Here is a 25,826-nt window from a genome sequence, read left to right as displayed (position 1 = left end):
ATTATTATTCTGCGCCTCCAAAACCTTCCTTTTTTTTGCCCTTGTCCTGGACTCATTCTTTTTCTACCTGCAGACCACTCTATCCTTTTCCCTGACCTTCCCCAACCAGAATTCTAATACTCTCGTACAATGGCATTGTCTTCTGTAATGCTAAAGGACAACTCAGTCAAGATCCTAATGCTCGGCATATTTTTCTGCTTTATAGTTTACTACTCATGGTAAGTAATGGTAAGGGTTACATACACAAGAATCTAACCACAAAACATTAACGTTAAATACTAACTCAATGCCTTTTTTTTTCTCTCTCTCTCTACTACAGTGTTGCACGTTACTGCAATGACAATGATAGGATGTTAGATCTTATAGGTTGGTTGTTTTCGTTCTACTATCAAATAATTCTTATTCGTTCAAAGACCAATTACCCCCACAATAATATGGGCAACTTACAAAGTTTTGATATAAGTATTTTTCCATTTAAATCATCTAGAATGTATGAACAGTACTCAATTGTTAACAAGGGGTGAAATTAATAATGTATATAAATGTATGAGCTGATTTGCACTCTGAGAAACTTGAAAATCTGACCAGCTGTTGTTAACATATGATGTAGGGGTCTTTAAATTATATTAATCAGCAAATGACTTAATTCCGGAAGAAAATTATATTATTCCAATCCTAGGGATAATTACCATCATTTGTATATCAATACTTATTCATTTTATCCAAAAGCAGTGTTAAAAAGATACACACAAAAATACTAAAAGATACTTGAGGTTAAAAACAATTTGACCCTCAGCATTTAAGACTATATTTTCTTCAATACAAAATTACAAGCTACAATAGTACAAAAACTAAGACCAATGTACTTCATTGTGAAAATTCTGTTACTGTGTACAAGCCTTATTATACCTAATGGTTCCAAATTTACAAGGGATAAATTAATGACTAATTGATATAAAAATACATCATTACAGTCCCATACATTGAAAAAGAATACATGTCTTATAGATCCAAGACAATTCAGTTCGAAATCATGGGAATACACATCCTCATTACTTCTCTGTTTCAGGAACAAAAATAGACACGACACAAAAATTTCATTCAAGCACTTGATCATTATTTCATAGTAAAATATGTGGATAATCTATTTTCTATACAGTGGACTCATAAAATACAGTACAAGAATTCATCTTACAATCATCTGGGTTTGCTGAACACTGAATAACTATGTAAAACTTTAAGAAAAATTGACAGAAAGTGAAAATCTTGTGGAAAAAATTTAAGTTCACAAAATTTATTGAAATCATTATTCACCAAAGTCAGCAAATGATAAATGCTCGAATTTAGAGCTGACAAAGACATCAATTAAGGGTACTGTATATATCATGAGGGTATTTTGACTATATACAATTTGGGTCTTTCACCCAAAACCAGGTAATATCTATAGAGTTCTGGTAAGTTTATTGAATTCACGCACTCATATCTCACTCAACACGATGAATAAAAATCTATAAAGGTAAAGTCTGGGTACAATATGGTCGATAAGGACGTCCTTTACCTTGAACTTCTAACAATGCTATAAACTTAGGCTTACCAAATCAGGGCATCTAAGAAAAAAGAAATCTGTACGAAGGATATATTTTACTGTAGAAGGCAGCTTACTCTTCATACCTTTAAATATTGTAGTGTTAAATATAAAAACTACAATAACAAAATATATTTAGTAGTCTGATAATACAAAGTCAGAAAACTAGTTTCAAGAAATCTTTTTCCATGTGGCTGACAGCACAAATACTAAGACAGAAATAGAAGCTATTACAACAAAATGAAATGAACTTTAACCTCAGCCACTTAAATTTCAACATCTGTGTTAGAATTAAAGAACTAAATTTATACAATACACTCAAATGAGACAAGCTACTTTTATCCTGTTACTATTACTTTCACATGCCAGGCCATGTACAGGTTGGCTCAAAGCAATGAAATGAAACTGAATGCTCTTTTGTTAGTTATAAAAGGTCATTTAACCAGACTAGCAAGTTAAAAAATTAATTTCCACAGTGCTGGACTGAAAGGCTTGTTTACGTAAAAAAGAATAAAAGTAATTACTGTACAATATTCTGTCCAATATATTAAACTTCACCTTTGCAAGAACACAACTAGACTGTAAATTTGAAGATAGACAAAATTTCTTTGACTGATTTGTGTCCAATCTTGTCATTAAGCCACTGAAATTTAAGTATTCTCACTAAGTATGTTTTACTGTTAATGTTGTACATTACAAAGTGCTGCATTCTCTATACATGAGAATTGATCATGAGGGGTGCCCATTGCGTAAGAATGTTCAATTGGTGTGGCCAATTATCAGAAGGGATAATACCACTTCCACATGCTTTTCTTTATGTACTGGTACCTACCACTACCCAACTGTGGGTTTAAAAAGGCTTTACATATTTTTATCTACATCACTCCTGTCATATATTCCTCTAACAGACTCCAGCTGGTCAAATAATCATTTATGGAATACTGACGTTTGATGTAATCATAACATCTGCAGATTTAGCCATGTTTTTTTTCTGCACCTTTATTTCCTTTAATGCATGCACAACCATGGATCCTATGCACTTCAAAATCTACACCAGCTTCAAAATATTTATGGAGAATCCATTTGATCTTCTGAACACAGGAAATCTTTTTTACATTAATTTTTCAGTGCTTCTAAGGCACTTCTAGTACTCTGATAATTACAAAACTTTTGGGAAGGTGTATATTTAACAAACTTTAAAAGCATATTTGCAAAAAATCATGCTGTTAACACAGAAGTCGCATTAGGTAATGATAACCAGGTTTTTCTATCTAGAGATACTGTAGCATAAACCCAAAATTGGAAGGTTTCCATCCCTCACTGAATACAGCATATACTTTTTGTTGCATATGTCTCACTACACATTGCTATTCAAAGTACATTATTACAGCATTATATGTCTTCTTTGGTGAAACAGAAAATCATAAATACAGCATATGAATAGTTTAGCATTATAATTAGGCAAAGAAAACAGTAAAATCTATTTTTTTGTCATGGAAAACATCAAGTGGCCACAATGAAGCATAATTAAAATGAAGCTAAAACAAATGACAGGTGCCATCACAAAAATGGTACAGAAGCAAATGTCAATGTTGCTTGCACCATACATTAGCCATAATTAGGAATTTCCTTGGGTCAATGTTGATAGTTTTTAAATAATGAACATCATTTGCACAGTATCATATATACAATTTATTTAAATCTTCCACCAATAATAAGATGATGTAATAATTAGCACTATGGCACGGTTACAGTAAACTACTTTCTTGTAAGGGGATAATCTATCTTATTAATGGAATATTGCCAAAATACTACAAACATATGGAATCCTCACTTATAATCTTGAAACAAATTTCTATCAGACATGAAAAAATTCAATAACACATTAAACTGCCCAATAAATTCTTGACTCAAGGTTCATTTATACTGAAGCAATTTCAAAGACAAGAGGACACAGTAGTGCAACCTGAATGAAATAATTTTAACGCCCCACTTTTTCAAGAGAATGACCCATTGAATGATCTGAGAATTTAAGTTTAGTTTTTGTACGTACACTACAGTATGTTTCAAAATACTGTATTATAATGTACTGCGTTCACACTGTTGGAGGGAGCAAGTATGAGGAATCGTATACAGTATAGTCAAATCAGTCAAATCAACCCTATCAAAATCTCTTCTTCCCATGAAATCTATGTAGAGTGCATGAATGTGGGTACAGTATACAATATATATTCTATATAATTCAAAGTTTTATATGAAATAATGAAAGCTATAAATACCTAAACAATTAACATAAATGGTTAATGACATGAAAATATAAATGAAATGGCTTTCTCTACTTAAAAACATAAAAAATATAAAAGTAAACAAGTGTTAAAAAAACTGCAGTTACTCAATACTGTACTTCTCTTAATGACAACTGTGAAATTCCTCACATGGAAGATAACCTTTGAAACTACTGTACAGGTATTGAATACGTTTTAAAGAGTAAACACTAGGAAGACACATGGCCAAAAAATTTTCAAGAATGGGCAACTGATAAACAAGTCTTTACCAATTTACAAAAGAGATGTTACAAGGTTTCTACCCATTGCTAATGTCCAAAAGGAAATACACTGTGCTTTATAAAAAAGAAGAAAAGTCAGTACTTTTCTTGAACACTTCAATGTTTACCAATAATGTGGAAAAAAAGGCTAACTCTACATTAGTTGTACAGCAGCAATAATCAAACAGATTTGCAACTCATGGTGAGCAACATTCCCCAGGAAGCTTGTTAAGGAATGTATGCATGTATGAAATACCTTTACAAACACATGACAACATTTCTAATTTTTTCACTAAATAAAGACTCATGTACCTCAATATATAATTTCTTGTGCTTTTATCTTCTTTCTGAACTTGGTAAACCGAGCATGAGAAAGACGGATGAAGAAATCAATATTTCTTCTGCTGAAAGTAGATCCCAGTGATAGTGCAAGTAACAATAAAAGTGAGAATGATGATAATTTGACAGTAGTGATGATGATAACAGTTCTCTCTTAATATTCATCATGTATACTGTACAAGTAGTACTGTACAGGGTGTACCAATACTGCAAAGATAATATTCCAAGTACAAATTCAAGGGAAAGTATCACTTTTTATTTTAACAAGTCTGCCACCAGATACTGATCTATAACCATCACTAAGCAGGGAAGGCTGTAATCCATTACGATAACTAGATAACAGTTTAACCACATGACGTCAAACATCTTCTCCTCTTGCTAAGGCTGGTGCAAAGGATCTGTCTTGAATGAGATGTGAAAACTGGAGGAGGAGAAAGTTAAATTTGTTCAACAGCCTAGAGGGAAGATGACACAGAAAATAGAAAGACACAGTGTCACGTCAACTGTTTTGAAAAATTAATCGGGCACAACTACACAAAAATTATAATAAAATCACAAGGTCTATGTTAAAATGCAGAAAAAAATTTAGAAATGGCTGCAAATTGATTTATGATTAAGTACACATGTACATCAATTAAAGGTATTGTGACGAAAAAGATCTGGGAACATGTCTGGCACGACACCAGTCCTTCGTCCTTAGACACAGGATAACCGATAAGTTAACAAAACAGACTTAATTTCATTTACTGTATTTTCTTTCCTATTCTCTATTTCCTCTAGCAAATTTGTCATATAATACAAGTACAATATTGCTTATTGTCTTCATTAACTATAAAAGTATCTATAAGCTATTTTAGTTGTTGTACAATATTACATCACCTTACATTGCTTCTCTTCAAGTCAAAAGTACTAAGTGTGGCAGTTCTAAGCAAAATATTGCACATATATTTAATATTTTATACCACAGAAGATGGATGATTATTAAAAACCTTGGCCCTTTTAGAATTTCTTGAAAGCTGAAACAAGAATAGCCCAAATAAAACAGTAAAATAAGGCATGGTTATTCAAAAACTCATCTACTCCAAACATAAACTAAACTTCATTCAGGCTTTTGAAGAGAGAGAATAGCACATTAAATTCTACGCAGTTCGTGTTATCATGCAAATGAAACTTGTTGAGATAACTTAGTAATAGAATGCTACAGCAAACTACTGAAAGCCTTTCAAAAAAAAACAAATCACTAGCAGATGAAGAACTTACACATACTCTGTGACTACCACAAAAAATTATTATTTACAAGAGCCACCACTTAAGCTGTAACTCAGATGCATAAAAATGTAATAAGAACTAGCTTCAAAATTCATGCATCTTGGAAAAGGATGACTAAAATGCAAGGACTCGGGATGCTTTGTTAGTGCAGGATACATACTGTAAGAAGCATCAGCATAATGAGACCACCAAATGATGCAGAGGAATAACAAAAAATGAAATCTACAGGTAGCCCAGCTAACGATGTACAGTAGTAACTATTTGACTTTGACCATGACTAGTAATAAAAGCTATAATTTACCTGTGTGTGAAAGCAACATTTTCTGAGTTCATCAAAGACTGTGACTCAAAGATGTGTTAAAGAGTAAGCACATTATGACAGCAAAAATTCAAACATATGGCAACATATGTTATGACACTACGTACAACCAGACAAAAAAATGTAAACTGAATAAATCCTCTAACTTTAAATCAGAAAAAGTCTTGAACAAACTGAGTCTCAGAGCATATGATACAAATATGTAATGCGATATATCTTGAACTGATGAGGTCTATACTAATGGCAAGCTGAAGTATGGAATAATGATGCAAAATTATAAGTTTTTAACTATGTAAACTAAGAACATTAACAGAAGTGACAAGAACATTATGTAGACCTGGACTTTGGACCTGGTAGTACTTTAGAATTAATTTTCATGTGCACAACTTGGTCTTCAGTCTTAACCAGCTCGATAAGTATGAGTGGATCCAGACTCAACTTTTGACATATCTGATGAACTTATGTTGTCTTCTTCCTAATAAGCCCTGCCACTCAGTTTTTTTTTTTTTACTGTAACTTATTATAATGTAGTGGTGACAAAAGGCACTAGCATTCGATTTTGTAGCAGAAAACAGAAAATTGTGCAAAAATGCAAATAAAATCCAAATGAATGTAAGGAAATGTTTGGTTGATGGATTTACATTTCTTATGTACGTACAGTATTATAGAGAATTCAATTTAGTAGAGAAAAAACTTAGAACATAATAAAATAGCAGAGTTCATAAATGAAAAGTATCCTAGACATAATGAACTTACTCTTTAATGTAAAAGCAACCAATATCAAAATACTTTCAGAAAGATTTTTGAAAATTCCGAGAACGAGTGCTGAAATTTATATAAAAAACATGTAACTGATAATGTAGAGTTCACACATAGAACTTACGAGATTCAAGTTCCTGAAACCCTGAAAATCAGAAATACACTTAGCCCTGCATATACTGTACAATCATCTGGTATATGATACTGTATTAATTTGATATTAGTATGTAAGATTAATTCATTAATTTTATTCTCCACATAATAACAAATTTGCTAAAACATATTCTGACATTCACTCTTCAAAAAAAAAAAAAAGGCATCATAACACTGCTGCTTCGTATGACTTGTTAAAGGATGCGGTTTTGTGTTACCAGGAGAGGTGCTGTCTACAATGAGTATTCGAGGTGTGGGTTACTTACAATATTCTAATATTTCGTAATATGTTACTCTACTTTTAACACTACACTGAACCACTTCCTAAAAAATTTGGAGGACTGGATGCCTTATAAATATTCGAGTGAATACTGAACTGCAGATTTTTAAAAAGAATAAGCATCAGTGTGTAACTGTATTCGGGTGTTTTGAAATGTTATGGACGTCATGAACATGTCTCCAAACATTTCGATCACCTTTACTTACATGTTTTTCCTAATCTACTATTTTTCATACTGATCTATGTTGTGTTTAATATCTATGTTTAATGTCTGTTTTTCAACTGTAGTATATAGACCGACGGGTGGAATGTACCTATATTTTTTACTTAGATATGCAATTTTGCTTATGATAGTTCCTATATGTTAACTCACAATGGGATTTTGAAATCTGTATAAACAGGGCCAATGGTACTTCCTAAAACAGAAGTCACTGTCAAGAGCACCTCAAGCTAGATTCCTTTTATCAACACTATACACTAGTAACTACTGAACCTAACATTAATTAAGGAAACTACAGTAAAAGTTTGAATAAAAGTACATATAATCATATAATACTATCAATCAGCCAAACCTCTTTTTACCAGCTACGGCCAACTTATTTAACACAAAATGCAGCATCACACAGAGAGAGTTTAAGCACATACTCCTTTTCAGTTATTTCACTGCTGCAAACAGCATTAGGTAAAATGCAAATTTTCACCCAAAATCTTCCTACAGATTGTTTACAAATGGTACTTATTTATGCAAAGGGACCATAATATTATAATGTTAATGAAAAAGCTAGGTACTGTATATTTATTATAAAACATAAACCAGACATCAGAAGTATTGTATTGAAGCTTTAGTGCCATAATATGGCTATAATGACCAAAATAAAATATTAGAAACAATTTTTAAAAGCTAACCGTTTCTACCAACTAAAGCTTTCCCTATTAAACTTAAAGCATCACAATCTTTTGCAGTTCTTGAAGTCTCGCTATAATAAAAACCTGATGACATTAATCACTTGTAACCTTTTCTGGAGAGTATGGTCCATAATAATTACATACCGGTAGAGGGAAGTAATTCAAAAGTGAATGGTGTTCAGCATAAACAAAATCTAAACATATCAGGGAAAAATTTTAGTTTTGAATGTCCGATAAGGTGCCCAACACAAAAGGGGGTAACAACTACCTTATTTAGACCATCAAATTATCAGCCTTCATTGGACGTTTTTGTTTTCCGTGATTTTGTTAGACACATTTTCCTTTTACAAACAATTTTCAGATACTCTTCCAGTCACACCAAGTTTAGCATCAACATTAAACATAAGTTTTCTAAGCTGCCAGTTTAGACCAACTGAACAAAAAAAACCACTTGTAAAAAAATTCATGAAAACCGCAAAATACGGAATCAGGTAGAAATGTTACTTGACCTGCATTCATAAGCTACCATTTGTCGTAAATCCCTCAACACATTACCACAATTTGCAAACCTTCAAGCACAGTATATCTTCATTTCTAGCATCCTTTTACAAAAACTAATACAATTCATCATAAAATAACATAAGATGCAATGTGAGGAGCAGGCTTCCGATGAAGCATAGGATGACAAAACTATCTTTATGCAATACAGGTGTCAGAGCCCTCTTTACAATACCTAAAGCAACTATCACCACAATTTCATAGACCACACACAGTAAGAAGTAACATTTTTGGTAATAAAACAATCGGGTAGATTACTCTCATGATCAACTGTTAATAGGTCAGTAACATTCTCTGACATCTTCACATACACCCTACAAATACTGTAACTACCAATGTCAATTAGGCTTACCTTTTGTACAAGCAATTTATGCTCAGGTATCACTCATGTTAATTACAAGCAATTCATAACAAAAGGGTTTTAGTCCAAACAATAATTTAGTACAGAATCTAATTACCACCAACATGGGTTCATACAAGGCAAAACAAAGCAATTAACTATCTTATCAAGTGGACTTACATGGCTGCTTCCAAAATTTAAAGAATAGTGATTACAATCTGTAAATAAAGTAAGCTGAATTATTATCATGACATTTAAATAAAATAACTGCTCTTAAGACAACTCATCTTGAACAAAACATTTAAAACAAGCTAAGACTTTTGCCTCAAAGCTGCATAAAAGATTGATTTCTATTGTAAAACTACTAGAAGAATATAAGCCTGCTTTTCATATAAAAAACTAAATCCTATATTTGAATCCACAGTGAGTTTGCGATCACCGCAAATTCCAGGATGTGGTAAACTCCACTGCACAAAACATTTACTTAAATTCTACAAGTGAAAAAAAAAAATAAAAAGCCTCAAATATATCGATCACTCCTAAAAATGGATAGATTCTCCTTTTGGTTACTCTGTATACATCCCAAAATATGTGGAGTACTGTACTGGTAATGATTATGAGGGAAAAAATGCCTGATGAAATTGTGACATCCAAGAACCGTGACAGTTTTTCCTTTCTTAACATTAACCTTAAGAGCAAATATATCCAAGTAAGACTAAAGATTCTCGCAATACAGAACACTGAAAAATCTTACTCCCTCAGGGGTGAATGTCTGTCTCCGACAAGTCTCGCTCGTTCTCGTGCCATTGAAACTCTAATATTTTCCTGTTGGTGGTATTTGCATACTTTCAACATCGAAAACATGGAGAGACCAACCCAGCAAACCCATGAAGTCCAGGCTCCAAACTGCAAGAAACAAAAGGCAATAGTTTTATGCAACTAAAAACTGTAAAATCAAACTAACGAGTTGCAACAATATTATTATTATTATTATTATTATTATTATTATTATTATTATTATTATTATTCAGATGAAGCCTATTCATATGGAACAAGCCCACAGGGACCACTGACTTAATATTCAAGTTTCCAGAGAATATGGTGTTCATTCGAAAGAAGTAACAGAAGGTAATGAGAAATGTACGAAGAGAGGATCAGTTATAAGAAAAACAGAGAAATTAACAAATAAATAAAAAATAAATACATAAAACAATAAAAGAAAATAAAAACAAAAGAAAATGCTACAGTACTGTGATTAACAGTACACTAAGAGGCACAAAACAGCAATAAACTATACAGTATATCAAATTCAGAATACATAAAAAAAAAAAAATCCCAATAACTAACAAAACATACACTGTTACTACCATACACTGAATTATTAAATAATTAAAAGATACTGTTAAGATGGCAGTGTAATACTTGAAGAGAAAACGAGATAAGGAGAAAAATATAAGTGTAATATAATACAATTATTTCTTCTTCCAATCACCAAATTTTACATAAAGGAATAAAAATGACACTTTTATGATAAAATAAAGTTTTATATATACAGTATACTTAGCAAGTAATTACACTGCAATAGCAACTATAGCAATGTAATTACTTGGTAAGTTACTTATATAAAATACAAGTATCATGGGGCCAAATCGACAAAATGTTCTCGAGATGTGAGGACCAGGACTAGGGACCTTGTAGAGATTTAAAGCCTTCACTAAGTTCACCTCTAACACCCTACAGAATCACAATGGTGGTGCCATTCCATACTAAAGTGGGCAACAGAAGTGGGAGGAAAGATAACGGCAAGGATGATGATGGATACAGGATGGACAAAATGATGCACACACACACTCTCCCTCTCCACCAACATGCCTGCTTTTATGGCAAAAGACCTGCATATAATATGATCTTGACAACACAATCATCTGAAAAGCAAAACCTATAGTATTTGGTATTATATATAAAGGTAAATATATTAGTGTAATTTATGAAGAGAAAAAAAATAAAGAATAAATAAACATTATTTTTAACAGGTTAACTGGACCACTAAGCTAATTTATTTAGCTCTATCAGGACTGGCCCAAAGGGTTTGTTTTTATTAATGATAATTTCAATTTTATTTATTAAATTACATCCTAAAAATTTTATAATCATGTTCCCTGAAATATGATAAACTTTCTGTAACTGATTTATTTCCAAAACTTGACATCCATTGTCAATTATATTTTGGACATTCAAGCAAAAATTGTTTAACAGCTACTGTTACTCTACAGTCTGTACATATAGGGACTGGATAATGTGGATTGTTCATCAAATATCTATACAGTAGGTCACACAAAAGTGGCCAATTCTAACACGAGTCAAAATTAACTCTGCATGTCTATCCTTTTGATAAGATGAATTTAAGATTTCAACAGTGTTTGACTTCTTTAATTTGTTACAATCATGTTCATTGCTCCATTTATTCAGCCATCTACTGACGTTAATGGGTTTTAAAGATGTTATATAGTCACTAACAGGAATACCTGCAAGTGATCTTGTCACAGAAATTGCAGCCTTGGTTGTTTTATTTGTCCTTATTTCTTTTAATGCCTACATGGACAGAAATCCAACATTTGTCTATAAGCTTACCATCCCATGTAATTTGTGAAGTGAAATTCTAGCCGCTAAAAATTACATATTTTTGCAATGGTATATTTTTAATCATTTCAGTGGCTGATCCTTTTGCAGATAATTCTGCTGTGAAAACAGAAACATTTTTAGGCAATGAAAACTGATATGTTTTGTTGGGTGATATGGTTACAAGTCCTGCACCTGACGAAGATTTGGATCTATCAACATATAGCACAGAGTGGGCAGACTCTTCATAAACAATAAGGTATCCAAAGATAAGGATACAGCCTTTAATTCACTAAATACAAAAATACTATGCCAGGATTGTGAGCATGGGTCTTTTCCATCAATCAAAAATGTATCTAACTTTGAAAAATGAAATATATGCATGTTTGAGTTGAAATAAACTTATAACCTTCTAAGCGGCTGAGTGACTTAGCTTAACTTCAATCCAAACCATCGTGTGTGGGTTCAAATCACACCACAAGACTTAACTTGTCACTGACAATTACAAGTACTGTACATACACTAAATTTTTTGTTCTAAATGTACTTCTCTTTTTATCAAGATGTATATTTGTATGTGTCAGGTACATCTAAAACAAAACACCGTTACATTTTAGTATTAAACTGGCATGAGCTTCAAATGTGACTTAACCCCCATTCCAGTAAACAGGGTTGCACTTTACTTTTTGGAATGAAAATGCTATATTTTGGTGGAGAATACTGTTAATAAAACAGCAAGAATAAAAACAAAGATAAATCAACAACTAGTTATATTTTAAAATTTTGCTATGCAAGTTGATGTACTGTATTCATGCCAATTCTTTGCCTGGATAAAGGAGGAAGATTAAGTGCAGAGTTAATGGCCCTGCCTTGGAAAAGAAAACGAAAAAGATAGAGAGCACACCAGAATATGCAACAAACAACACCAGTATGCACAATGATCAAAAATGATAAGGCCAAAAGCCAAAAGCAGTGAGCCCCTACAACACAGATCTTCCAATTAGTAAAGTTCAACAATAATGTAAGGCATTAGCTGCACTGCTGGTTTCTTGATTGGTTAATTTGAACAACAGGGGTCTATAAGACTTAAATGGGTGATCACCAACAAATGCACGGGCTGTTAGCACAAGTTCAAATGAATATTACTGAAACTTATTATAAAGACCTTAGGAGTAGTAGTGATTCACAATGAGGCCCACAATGCTTACACAGTGAGAAACAAATAAGTGAGAAACAAATACAATACTTTCTTTTCATACATCATTGTATTTTTTTCGAAACTATCCGTAATAAACGATCTGCAATCATGCTTACGTGGCATTTGTAGCAACTAATTTTTTATAAAATATGAGAAAGAAAACAAACCCTGTTACTGAACAAAAACACTAGAATGGCAATATAAAAACTGGAAGGCAGATACTATGTCAGTCACCACCCGTATTTATGGAAGAGCAAGAGAGAGCAACATTTTCATGATACAACATCACTGAAAGCACTTTGGAAGAGCAAGAGAGAGCAACATTTTCATGACACAACATAACTGAAGGCAGCACTTTGGAAGAGCAAGAGAGCAACATAACTGAAGGCTAGCACTTTGAAGAGCAAGAGAGAGCAACATTTTCATGACACAACATAACTGAAGGCAAGCACTTTGCAAGAGAGAGCAACATGAAGGCATAGCACTTTGGAAGAGCAAGAGAGAGCAACATTTTATAGTGAAGGCTTTTCCAAGAGAGAGCAACATTTTCTGTAAACATATGAATAGCACTTGGAAGAGCAAGAGGCAACATTTTTATGATACAACATAACTTAGCACTTTGGAAGAGCAAGAGAGAGCAACATTTTCATGACACAACATAACTGAAGGCTAGCACTTTGAAGAGCAAAGAGAAATGACACAACATAACTGAAGGCTGCACTTTTGAAGAGCTGCAACAAAACATCACTGAAGGCTAGCACTTTGGAAGAGCAGAGAGCAACATTTTCATGACACAACATAACTGAAGGCTAGCACTTTGGAAGAGCAAGAGAGAGCAACATTTTCATGATACAACATCACTGAAGGCTAGCACTTTGGAAGAGCAAGAGAGAGCAACATTTTCATGACACAACATAACTGAAGGCTAGCACTTTGGAAGAGCAAGAGAGAGCAACATTTTCATGATACAACATAACTGAAGGCTAGCACTTTGGAAGAGCAAGAGAGAGCAACATTTTCATGGTACAACATTTCATTGGAAAAGCAAGAAGAGCAACATTTTCATGACACAACATAAGTGAAGGTGCACTTTGGAAGAGCAAATACAACATTTTCATGATACAACATAACTGAAGGCTAGCACTTTCTTTCAGGCAAAAGAATCAACTAAAAAATACATATATCAGTCCACAAAAATCTGTGAAAATCCACACCCAGCAAGTGCTGCCATACATACAGATAGAAATGTCACTCAAGTCTAAAACCTGTCAAAATAAATTATGAGGTGAGCTGCTGACTGAGTGTTAGAAACACCAAGAAAAAGCTCATTCAAAACAGCAGCTCATTTAGTATGCATCAGTAATGTTTTATAAAATGATTGTAAGTGTTTAATTACATTGGTGTTATCTTCAATATCAAGATTTCTTATGTAAAATTTTGGCCAAATGTCAAGTGCTGGAACCTAAGAGGCCTTTCAGCACTGAAAGAGAAATCAAAAGTAAAATGGTTTGAAAGGTGTAACAGGAGGAAAACCTCGCAGTTGCTCCATGAAGCAACTGTTAGGAGAAGGTGGAAAGTAAGATGGAAGAAAGATATGTAAGGAGGCACAGTAAAAGATAAGAAAGTTATGAAAGGGGATGCAGCTATGGGCCAAAGGAACATTGCAAAGAATGTTGAGCAATGCCTACAGTGCACCCCACGAGTTGCACTCATGGCACCCCCCCCACGATGTCTAACACTGTTGGAATCCTGTTCTTTTCTCTGAATCTCAAGAACTTTATGGACCCTATACTGTACCTTTTCCCATTAATGGTCAAAATGCTTTTCGAAACCTTACTGGAACACTTTTCGTTTGGTCATCTTCCATGAGCCTATTTCAATGATGAACTTTCATTGATGTCATTAGTGACTGAGCCTCTTGAATTCATACTGACCTGGCAAGGCATAAGCACCCTTATTATGTTTGGCTACCATAATGTTAGTGCACTCAGTACCAGAGATCCTTCATCTCCCTTACTGAATACCATAAAATAGATCTCCTGGGTCTGTTTAAAAGATGCTGATGCTTGGAATGTCAGTGTGGACATGCTTTAATAACGATTATTACTATTATTACAGTATTATCATTATTATTATTAAAATAACATTCAAAATTTATGTAAGTCTTCCAGCATGTTACATTTGGATAACAAAATTTAATAATAATAATAATAATAATAATAATAATAATAATAATAATAACATCCGAGTGGATCTTGTTTGTCTTCCCCCAGGTGACAGTAGGGGGAACATGTCACAGCTACCCAACCCCGGCAAACCGGTTTGTCCGCCAAGGGCAGGGGCGAGGTAGGTAGGGGAATGGAGGGGAGACATCCACCCTCGTCCTGCAAAGTTGTTTGTCTGCCCTGGGTGGAGGCAGGGTAGGTAGGGGATCAGGAGGGTAGGGGAGACAGCAGTGCCGGGTTCCAGCATGCATAGCGCAAGCCAACAAGCTCTTAATAATAATAATAATAATAATAATAATAATAATAATAATAATAATAATAATAATAATAATAATAATAACAATAAAACTGTGTAATAAAATCCACAATTATATAGTAAATGTATTACTATGTAAAATTTACTATATAATTGTGGATTTTATTACACAGATTGTTTTCACAAAATTGTGAATCTCACAGCAATAAAATTATTATTATTTGACAGTTTAACCAAACCACTGAGTTAGAATTCTTAAATTTCACAAGGCTAACCTTTCCGATTAAAAAAATGTTTTCACAAATTACAATGTGAAGGGAACAATCTTCTGCACATGAATGAGTAGGGCAAGAGGGGATCTGAAAAATGCTATTGAGGAAAAGAAGGAAAAGTGGAGAGAACAAATCATCAAAGGACACCACTAAAAAAGAGAGGTAAGCCTGGCACTTTCAAATATAACAAAAACAGGCTGGTTTGATAAATGTGGCTCTGATTTTTAAAGCCTAAAAATATGTCAAGACACTAATAACAACTGCATAATGTTTAAATGATACTGAATGAACATTCCTTACCTGAGCAGTCCCAAATTGCATGTAAAACATCGAAGTGTTGATCCCATCATCTCGGTCTATGTCGTTAGTAGTTGCATCTTCACACCTGTGGACAATTCAGTATGGAGTAGAAAGAAATGGCTTGCAATTTACTATGAACTCTACAGCACAGCAAATGCAAAACTAATGAAAACTGGCAGTCATAATCAGATGTGTTTGACAATAATCATCTTTACCCACAAAAGGTTACAGCCACGCTGTCCAATAGCGATATTTTCTTTAACCAGTAACTTATATAATTCTTGCTTTCTTTCTTATATTTTATTTTCATTGAAGCAATAATGCATTATATACTCAAGAAATACATGGAAAATACTGACCAACACAAGTGGTTTTAAAAGGAATACTTTTGAGAAATAAAAAATAAACATTTTCCAAGTTTTAAATTCAACTTTTGAACAGAACATTGGACCCTTCATTTGTTCATTAATGAAAATAGGTAAACTTACCTGTTAAATACCATACAACAAAACACTGTGAAAATTTTACTAGTTATAGTAAAATTTGATTAGGTCATTATGCGAATGATCTGACCTAACTTAACAAAGAATGGTACTCTGACGATTGAAATTTTTTTTCAGGTACAGAATGCTACAGAAAGCAAATTACTCAAAGGGCTAAGATTTTTTTACAGTACAGTATATTAAAAGGACTACTACATTTCTATAGACATAAGAAGATATGGCACTGAAATTAACACAAGGTGTAAAATGTACAGTCACCACCTTACTTAAGAACATTCAGATATCAACATGCAGGGTCACAAGATAAAGTTCTGTTCCGAGTGCTCCGTTTTTCCACCCGTAAGTTCAAATTTTGCTCTGCAAGCCTATTCTGCTGGTGAGAATTTTTGCAAAGAACAGAACATGAGGAAGAAGAACCTATTCCTTTAACTCCTTCCCTGATTATCCAGAGTATTCTCATGATTAACTACCATTCTTACAATCATGAGAATACTCGTTCATACTTGTAAAACATTCCTACTTATATTTCTATCTTAATACTTGTTAATGGTCATAAAAAATTCCTACTTATATTTTTTATCTTCCTGATATAACTCGTTCTTTGATGAATTCCCATTTTCTATATTTCCTCTCTCCATAGGAAACATTAAGTACATATTTTTGTCAATAGATGTTTACTTTGTGGACTTCCAATGTTCATAACTTTCAAAGCATGGAAAAAATACTAAACTTTGAATGTTGCATGAATCTAAATTTAATTGTCGTCTTTCTAACTTCCAAAGTAATTCTTTATAATATTGCACGATTTAAAAATATAGCGAAAGTAGTATAATCTATGACTCCCAATTAACTCGGGAATGTAAACTTCAACAAAAATTATGCACAACATAAGAACCAACTTATGAACAATTCAAGATACGAACGGCCTTCTGGTACGTAACTCGTTCGAAAGTTGGATGAGTGACTGTACTCATTAAATGCACAGGAACCTATCATGTTTCAACATATTTCTACCAGCTCCATATAATTTGTGGAATGAAAACTGAATTTTCTGAACAAAGGGATCTTTAGAGCAACAATTTTGAATGACTTTACAAGAACTTCTATAGTCAATGAAAAGTACAAATTTCTGTGGTGTTATTTTCTTAATTATCTTAACTAGTGACCAAAATGCAGGAAATTCTGATGTAAAATCAGATACAATATTGGGTATACAACTGCCTGGTTCCATTCGTTAATGCTGCAGCAAATCCTACACCAAAGGAAGAGCTGGATCCAACCATATAAGTTGCATAATGTGGACTTTTATAATTATATTTCTTATTGTATGCTTCATATGATGTGCTAATAGAGTAAGCGCAAGAACGATTATAATTATTTACCAGTTTCTGTCAGGCCTGGCCCTCAGGCCTCACATTAAAACTAAAAGGGAACATGAACATATACAGTACTCTAGAAAACAGAAAAAATGAAATGGTACACATATATGAATACTTGAGCAGGTGTTGAAATAAGCTGCTTAAAAAAAAAGAAAATAACTGAAAAGACATTATCCAACTAAATAACACTACTTCAAGAGCAAGTACAGTACATAGTACATGTACTAATTCTGTAAAACTATTAAAAAAAAAAACAAAAAGGCAAGTACAGAATGAAATTCCAATATGGTGGTACATTGGGAGGGTTACTTTTCCAATTCTTTATATTCCCAACAGTTGAAATTTGATGATGATCTGAAAATTTTTGGCCACCTTCAACTTGTCACTCTGACATTTTAATTTTGAAGTTTTCCATTTTTTGACATACTAAAATAAAGTAACAGTATTCAGCTTCATAATGAAACTATAACCACCAATATGAATGAAAAATATTGCTATGCTCATAACTAGCCAGTGTGTGATTTGCCACAGACACACTTCAAGGCCTCCTCTCATAAGTATTTCAAAGGCTTAATTAATATCTATCTATATTCAGGACATTTATGAAAAACTAAGGAATTAACTCGTCATTATTATAAAGTATATTTTACCTGGACCACTGAGTCAAAATTCTTAACTCATATATACTTGGGCAAGTATTATGTGAAATTAGGAAATGTATCTTAGGACACGGAAATACTTTTATTATGATATTGTACAAAAATAATGAAATTAAGATACAGTATGCATCTCAAGGTAAGGACACATTTTCATTATGGCAATATACAAAAATAACTTAATCTCAACAGCTCTTCAAAGTACACTAAGTAATTAACATCATATGAACAAGTTAATTTGTATTGTAACATATCGCACATATTCCTACTCTAAAATTTACACCAATTTTCATTCATAAAACAGATTTCCAAATACTGCAGAATCTCTATTTAACACGAACCATTAAAATCTACATTTTCGATGTCTGTGTCCCCACTTAAATGCAACCAGATGGAAGCAGTGATACCAACCAAAGTCTATCAGATAGGTTTAACTGTCTGCAAGTACATCATTATAATATGACATTTAAATACAGGGATTATTTAAACAAAAAAAGTATGTATCGCTACTCACGTTTCAAATCGCAACATAATGGCATTGCACCAGGTCTGGTATCCAATTGTAATCATCAGTGCACCAGCAAGGGCTGCCATAGACATGAAAAGACTCAGCAGTATGTCAAAGAAGGCACTCAGGAAAGAACTGAAAAAAAAAAAATATTAACTGTACCATATAAAAATATAGGAGGTATCTTTACTCTGCTAGTTTCTCTGCTATACCTAAGGTCAGTTCCAAGTATCAAAGGACGTTTCATTGAAATAGTCTTAAATTTACTGCAAAGATAATTGTGAAACATTAGCAAAAATATCTAAATCTTAAATATAACATAATTTAAATCACAAAGGTGCTTAAAATGTCAGTAGCATTGACATTACCTGGGTCACAATTTAGTTGGAAAGCCCTTTCAATGTTAACACCCCAAATATAATGATGGACAATAAATAAATGGCCAGCTTTGGAAAACTATTTGCTTTCCATCAACCATCATGGTTAAATTTTAATATCTGCAATAGAAACATTAAGAAGTTTGAAAACAATATTCATGTTCTTCAGATATAAACCAGTGTCACAAATGTCCTACTTGCTAGTATGAGTAAAATAGGCCAAAAACATAATTTCACATTATCTCATTAGTACGTCTACCTTTATTACGAACATGGCCTATACAGGCAGTCCCCGGTTTATGACGGGTCCGGCTTACAACGTGCCAAGGTTACGACACTTTTCACAAATATTCATCAGAAATTATTTCCCAATTTACGACGCATGTTCCAGAGTTACGATGCGTTGTATGCCAATCCAACGGAAGAAATATGGCTCCAAAACGGCAGAATAATCAAAATTTTGATTTTTTTTTTAAGAAAAAATCAATAAAAATGCAGTTTACATCGTTTCCCATACACCTAGAGCATTAAAAGTAAGGTTTTCTTAGGATTTTTGACGATTTTTAACGATTTTTCAGTTTACGACGATTTTCAGCTTACGACACCGCATAAGAACAGAACCCCTATCGTAAACTGGGGACTGCCTGTACTGTCTTGTCCTTCTCAGGTAGTTTACAAATGCTGGAAGCATAAGAATACTGCATGGCTGCAACCTCTCTTTTGAAGTGTTTAAGTCTCGATACTGAAGTTCTCTAACCACTGGCAGGGGAATCATTTGCAGGAGTAATGACCTTATAAAGATTTAGGTCCTTAAGAGGGCTTCCATAAGCAGCTCATAAAGGGTCCTAGGATACAAGACTATAAAAGACTAATGTCAGGTGCTGCTTTATAGGAGTCCTCATGGGCAGAGATCACTACTACTCAAAGTTTTGGAAGTGAGCTCAACATTCCATTCATGGGATGACATGACGGCATAGCATCTAAGAAGACAGGTCAAATGTTACCAACAATTTGACAGTTATAACTTCTTGAGAAATAAAGAGAGAGAGAGCATAAAATAGTAAGTTCTTGTAAATGGGGATAATTCACCTCAATTATATGTTTTGTGGACAGATGTGTAATTGCTGGTTACAGATCTGTATGTTTTTTGTTTACTTAGCCTAGCAATTAGCAGAGAGGCTACTTTTTATTGTTGGTTCATAAAGTATATCAAAGACTAGGAAAAAATATATCTAGTCCTTTGTCAATATCAGTCTCAACTGGGAACAACCGAAGACAAATCAGTTGACACGTACCTCCTTTGATAACAAGACTTGACTCCCTTAGCTGACATGACACCTGTCTCCTGTTGTCAATATATCAAGTCAATCTCAGTGAGAGTCAGATATGTGCATGTTCTCTATCCAGTACCTGTCTCAGTTTTTTTTGTGGTCAAAGACCAAAAGGTATTTTCGAGATAATTGACTTATCTTCCATGCTGTTATAGTCAAACAAATTGAATTTTATCTAAACACAGCCAGGTTTAATTCACGCAGCTATAGACAAATGCTTTTTTTTTCTTTTGAGAACAGGACCCAAATTAGTTCCCCATATAGCCATGAAGTCTAGGAAGTGAGGTTATTATGGCTATAATCATAGCTGTTTGCCCACCTTTACAGGACTAAGCCAAAGGGGTCATGACCGTGGGTGTTTGAATACTGTACCATAATTATAGGTATTCCCCACGTGGAAGTGTAGGTGTTTGACCAGTGATTTTGCTCCAAGAATAGAAGTCTTCAGCTATGACCACAGCTACTCTATAAATTTACTTTGTGGAAAGCAAATCTGCTTGAAATTTGGTACTTATTTTGAGAAAAGCATTCTGTGAATATTATACTGATATATCAAGAATATGAAATATGTTTTCTATTTTGTGCTATACAAAGTTCAAAATAAAAAAGTATTAGACTTTTTATTTTGTACTGATACAAATAATAATGCATAAATTACAATATCAGTATGATAGACAGAAAGAAGCAAAATCATATATACTGTAAGCATCAAACAACATAACCAGTATTTGAAAATGAGTACATGACTGGCAATGACAGCATAACCAAAAGGCTACTGCTAGGAAGTTGTAACATGTCCAAGTTCCGATTTTTTTTTATCGGAGAGATGACTACAAAAATGCACAACTGCAACTAAAGGAAACAAGTAATAAAATCAACAACTGCAGATATGGAAAACGTAAGGCTCTAATGAGCAGAATGTCAGTAAATCCAGTTGATTGAAACCAATTTTGCAAACGAAGCAGCAGCAAAGGCACCCTGAACTTAGTGCGTTTCCCTCATAGGACAACCATTTAAAACAGAAAACTCTGAACTGAGAAACTGATGCAGCCTGCTGAAACTAGATAAACAGGCACTGTACAGTATTTGCAATGCAATGGACGACACCCTACTATAAATTTATTCAGAGATAGGCGTTAGTAATCCTGCTATGCTCTGAACTATTATTATGCAATGCACAAACAATGACAAGTACCACAAGTATAATGAAAAAATTCCAATGCAAAGATGAAATGAATTACATGGATAAAATTCCTGTTATGCTAATGAATAACAGTTTTAATTTTCTTATGTTCTTCATATTGCTGAAAACAAACAATGGTAAGACAATGCTGCTTGACAAAATACTGTGACAATCAGCTAAAATCACAACTACCCTAGTAAATACTTTACATAATTTGACTTCTACAGATACCACTCTTAGCACAAAAACAGTACAATAAATGAAGCTAAGGTAAATGTTATAGTACCCTCTAAATTCTACAAAATGGGAATGGTGCTCTGAGTTACTGTATACCTTTGTTTCCATCCCCTACAAAGGAAACAATTGCCAAATTGAAAGCTTCAGCGACCCCTAATATACATTAAGTTAACCTGTGATTCAACTTTGCAAAGCTAATAGCCTCAATTGTAGCTTATAGCAATAAAGTGTAAATTTATAGATATTATTATAACAGCTCAAGAAAAAACTTTTACTAACCTCTCTGTTCCTCTGCAGATCTGTGCAATAAACCTATAGACCTGAATGAGGGCGATGAGCAAGGACACACCAGCCCAACTTATATTATAGGTGCAGAAGCCTCGGTGGCCCCAGTTAACCACCAGCTGACCATCTGATTCGCGCCATGTACCATTGCTGAACAAGAGACAGTGACCTCTGAAAAAGGAAAATTTGAGTTATCTCATTGAAAAAGCTAAGGTATACTAAAAATACATGTGAAGTACCCTATTTTCCTCCCATTACAGCCATGTACCTAGCTATCCTTATTAAATTATTTGTCCAAAGTATTTTTTTTAAGTATTTTCAAATATCTGAGAATGACATTGTTTCTCTCTGCATGTTCAGTCACTTAAAGACTTAATTACTGTGTTGATGAAGGTCAAGTACCATTTCAGGAATTTACAGCTAAGATTTGATTTGCATGAAACAAAACATGGCAAATCCACATTACATAACATTTAATGGTGCTACTTACTATTAGCAACAAGGCTGTATAGTGGTGCACCCATACGCAACCAATGTCCAGCGCAACCATTAGCCTTACTGTGTTGGTTGACAGTGGCCAAGTTACTTAAATTAGTGCAAGCTACGCTGTGTTAGTGTGTTACTGTATATAATAACCTCAGTCAGTGTTCAGTATCTGACTGCAAATAACATCCTTCAAGTTTCCAAATATTTATCAGTTATTACAACATACTATATGCCTGGACACCACTATTTCTACACGAAGTGTAACTGTTACTAGTCCATATGGCAAAAGTATATCTTAGTTTAACCAGACCACTGAGCTGATTAAGAGCTCTCCTAGGGCTGGCCTGAAGGATTAGATTTATTTTACATGGCTAAGAACCACTTGGTTACCTAGCAATAGGACCTACAGCTTATTGTGGAATCCAAACAACATTATAGCGAGAAATGAATTTCTACCACCAGAAATAAATTCCTCTTATTCTTCATTGGACGGCTGGAGATTCAAACTTGCGGCCAACAGAGTGGTAGCTGAGAACGGAACCTGCTCGCCCAACGAGGAACTAGTCCATATGGCAGCTAATGGGTCATTTACTGAAGCTTTTCAGATACCTACTGCTATTCTTTAAAGATGAAGCACTGGAAGTACAAAATGCTATTAATATAGGCTGTGTAACTCAAGTAAGTCTCAGCTAGTCAGACTCTCACAACAGTCTTACTGAGTTTAGCTAAACCTTGGTGTACTGTACTATAGCATGTAACCTAGCCTAGTATAGACTAGGCCCACTATGTTTTATATATATTTTTTTTTCAAGAAATCACTGAGAATATACTATGCGTTTAAATTTGTACTGCATTTCTTTAATGTGCATTTATTTCTACAACTCTTTTCTTGTACTGTGAGCTAGGACATTGCCAAAAACCAACCCCAAGGTGAAACCTAGCATATCATTGAAGTGTCAAAGAAGGCTTGAAAGTCAAGATTAAGTTGGGTATATGATGTGGCAAGATGATGAGCCACTTGTTGCAGGAGACATAAAAATGAAAGTGGTAGAGACACAAAGGAAAGGAAGGCCTAAGAGAGAGTGGAGATTGCATTCAAGAAGATGAGAAACAAAATAATAGACAAAGGGAGGACACAAGATAGAAAAACCTGGAAAAGGCTCATTAAAAACAGCAACCACAACTAGGATTAAGTTGGGAAGAAGTGACTACTAATCCTGTTACAGTTAAACATACTAAGAATTGCCATTGCAAGGGCAACAGCCCAAGAGAAAACAAAAAATAAAGCTATAAGCCAAAAATTCATAATTAAATACATAAAAGTATAGCTCATAATGATTGATTTTATACAACTTCCAACTCCATAAATGACTATATATGGCTTAGATCAGAACATTTCTTACCCGCAGAAAACAAATGAAAACATCTAAAAAATAATTATAAACATATCACCTATTGTGATCTCCTGGCACTAATAAAACCCCAGTTTTATATAACACACAATTCTCACAACTCTCAAAAATTGGATCATAACAGATACGCTACATTCTATAGTGAAACATGGCAAGTATACTCTACTTGATATTCCTTTAAACCCAAAACCATGGAAATTATTACTGTGACTAAAATGTCCTCTAAAAGTGTGAAAGGCTGGTTGATCAGAGCTCAACAGGGTTTGGTATAAGAGATATGAGGGGCTGAAAATGAGTGTTCCTCTGCTTAGTGCAAAATGATTTCTTGTTTGGTCCTGGATTCTGATTTATGAGCGAATGCAATGGAAAGTAAGGGATTCTGGTTACCTCTGGCAATTTGTTTGGTCAGTGCTGTTAATAATTCCACCGTTGAATCAGGTTGACTAATTCTGATATCAAAGTCCATTCAAATTTTAAAGCAAAGACCTGAGTATAATGATTCAATAACACTTGAACAATACACAATAATATCATAACATTATGTAAGCAAAGGACCATTATAGCTCCTGCACACCAAGGGACCCAAATGTTGGTTATTAAACAAATTTAAATTCAAACAATTATTGCATTTTGGACTTGAGAATATCATTTTCCTGTTTTATTGTGTGCTTTAAATGTTTCAGACATTCGTTTCGCTAGTAAATGACCTAACCATCTACATCTAACCTAACCTATCTTAGGATGCCAGGTCCTCATCCTAGTGGTCCCCCAAACTGTGCGATAGGCGATAAGGAGGGGGTCATCTCTATAAGTAGCCTACTCATTTGGCAATGAAAGGAATGTCAAAAACTTTCAAAGCATATTTTGAAACATAGGAAAAGGACATTTTAAAGTCCAAAATGCAATACTGGTTTAGAGTAGAATAATACCAAATATATTAGTGGTAACTTTGGTAGAGGCCTAGCCTACAAAAGTGTCTTAGATTTGACTGAAATACTCATTTATCATATTTAACATGCTTCTAATTACACAAACGAAGGCACAATTGCAGATCTGCATTTAGACACAGGATACCATAGTAGGAAAGTCATTTTGAAAAAAAAAATTCCCCGAAAAATACGCTCCGCTAGCCTTGAAGAAAAGAGCAAATAGCCTAACCTAACCTTACACAATTTAACCTAACCTTACACAATTATATAAGTTAAAACGACAACAGCAAGAAAATAATCGTAAAATACCGACGAGTTACCTGAAGACGACGAACAATCTAGCAAAACCAGTCTAATTACCTTAGCAACAGCAAGTTACTCACTTGAAATCTACGAGGTGAAAAGACACTGGGATAATGATACACAGCGCCAACAACAGGGCTAATAAGTACGTCGTCACTTGTGACCACACAAGCACGTTATTCAGCCCCATTTCTAATAACACGAGCCCTCCAGAGGAAGGAAATGGGAGAGGTTTTGCTGTTTTTTCCTAATACGATACCAAGAACTTCTGCGTTTTGACACAAGACTAGGTTATAGACGCCTGGAGAAAAACAC

At 33.8% G+C, this 25,826-nt stretch overlaps 1 protein-coding gene across 1 annotated transcript; it reads right to left on the bottom strand.

Moving 5' to 3' along the window:
* Positions 1–792: 792 nt before the first annotated feature.
* On the bottom strand, positions 793–25,826 carry LOC136830714 (transmembrane protein 179). Its single transcript, XM_067090500.1, has 7 exons — positions 25,592–25,826; positions 22,376–22,552; positions 18,975–19,103; positions 15,923–16,007; positions 9,808–9,959; positions 9,234–9,271; positions 793–4,890 (listed from the first exon to the last, which is right to left on the bottom strand). Exons 1-6 carry the CDS (start codon positions 25,699–25,701, stop codon positions 9,265–9,267), a joined length of 660 nt encoding a protein of 219 aa, XP_066946601.1. The 5' UTR covers positions 25,702–25,826; the 3' UTR covers positions 793–4,890; positions 9,234–9,264.

This window comes from Macrobrachium rosenbergii, chromosome 47, assembly GCF_040412425.1.
Source record: "Macrobrachium rosenbergii isolate ZJJX-2024 chromosome 47, ASM4041242v1, whole genome shotgun sequence".
NCBI classification, from domain to species: domain Eukaryota; kingdom Metazoa; phylum Arthropoda; class Malacostraca; order Decapoda; family Palaemonidae; genus Macrobrachium; species Macrobrachium rosenbergii.
The sequence above is the reverse complement of the archived record's forward strand: the minus strand, read 5'-3'. Positions and strand labels throughout refer to the sequence as shown.

Excerpts from the sequence above, each read along its gene's own strand:
- LOC136830714 (XM_067090500.1), bottom strand. The coding sequence starts at position 25,701 with ATGGGGCTGAATAACGTGCTTGTGTGGTCACAAGTGACGACGTACTTA. Across the intron at positions 22,553-25,591 it reads TTTCACCTCGTAGATTTCAA|AGGTCACTGTCTCTTGTTCA; the intron begins GTGAGTAACTTG and ends TTCCTTTTTCAG. Across the intron at positions 9,960-15,922 it reads TGCAATTTGGGACTGCTCAG|TTTGGAGCCTGGACTTCATG; the intron begins GTAAGGAATGTT and ends TGTTTCTTGCAG.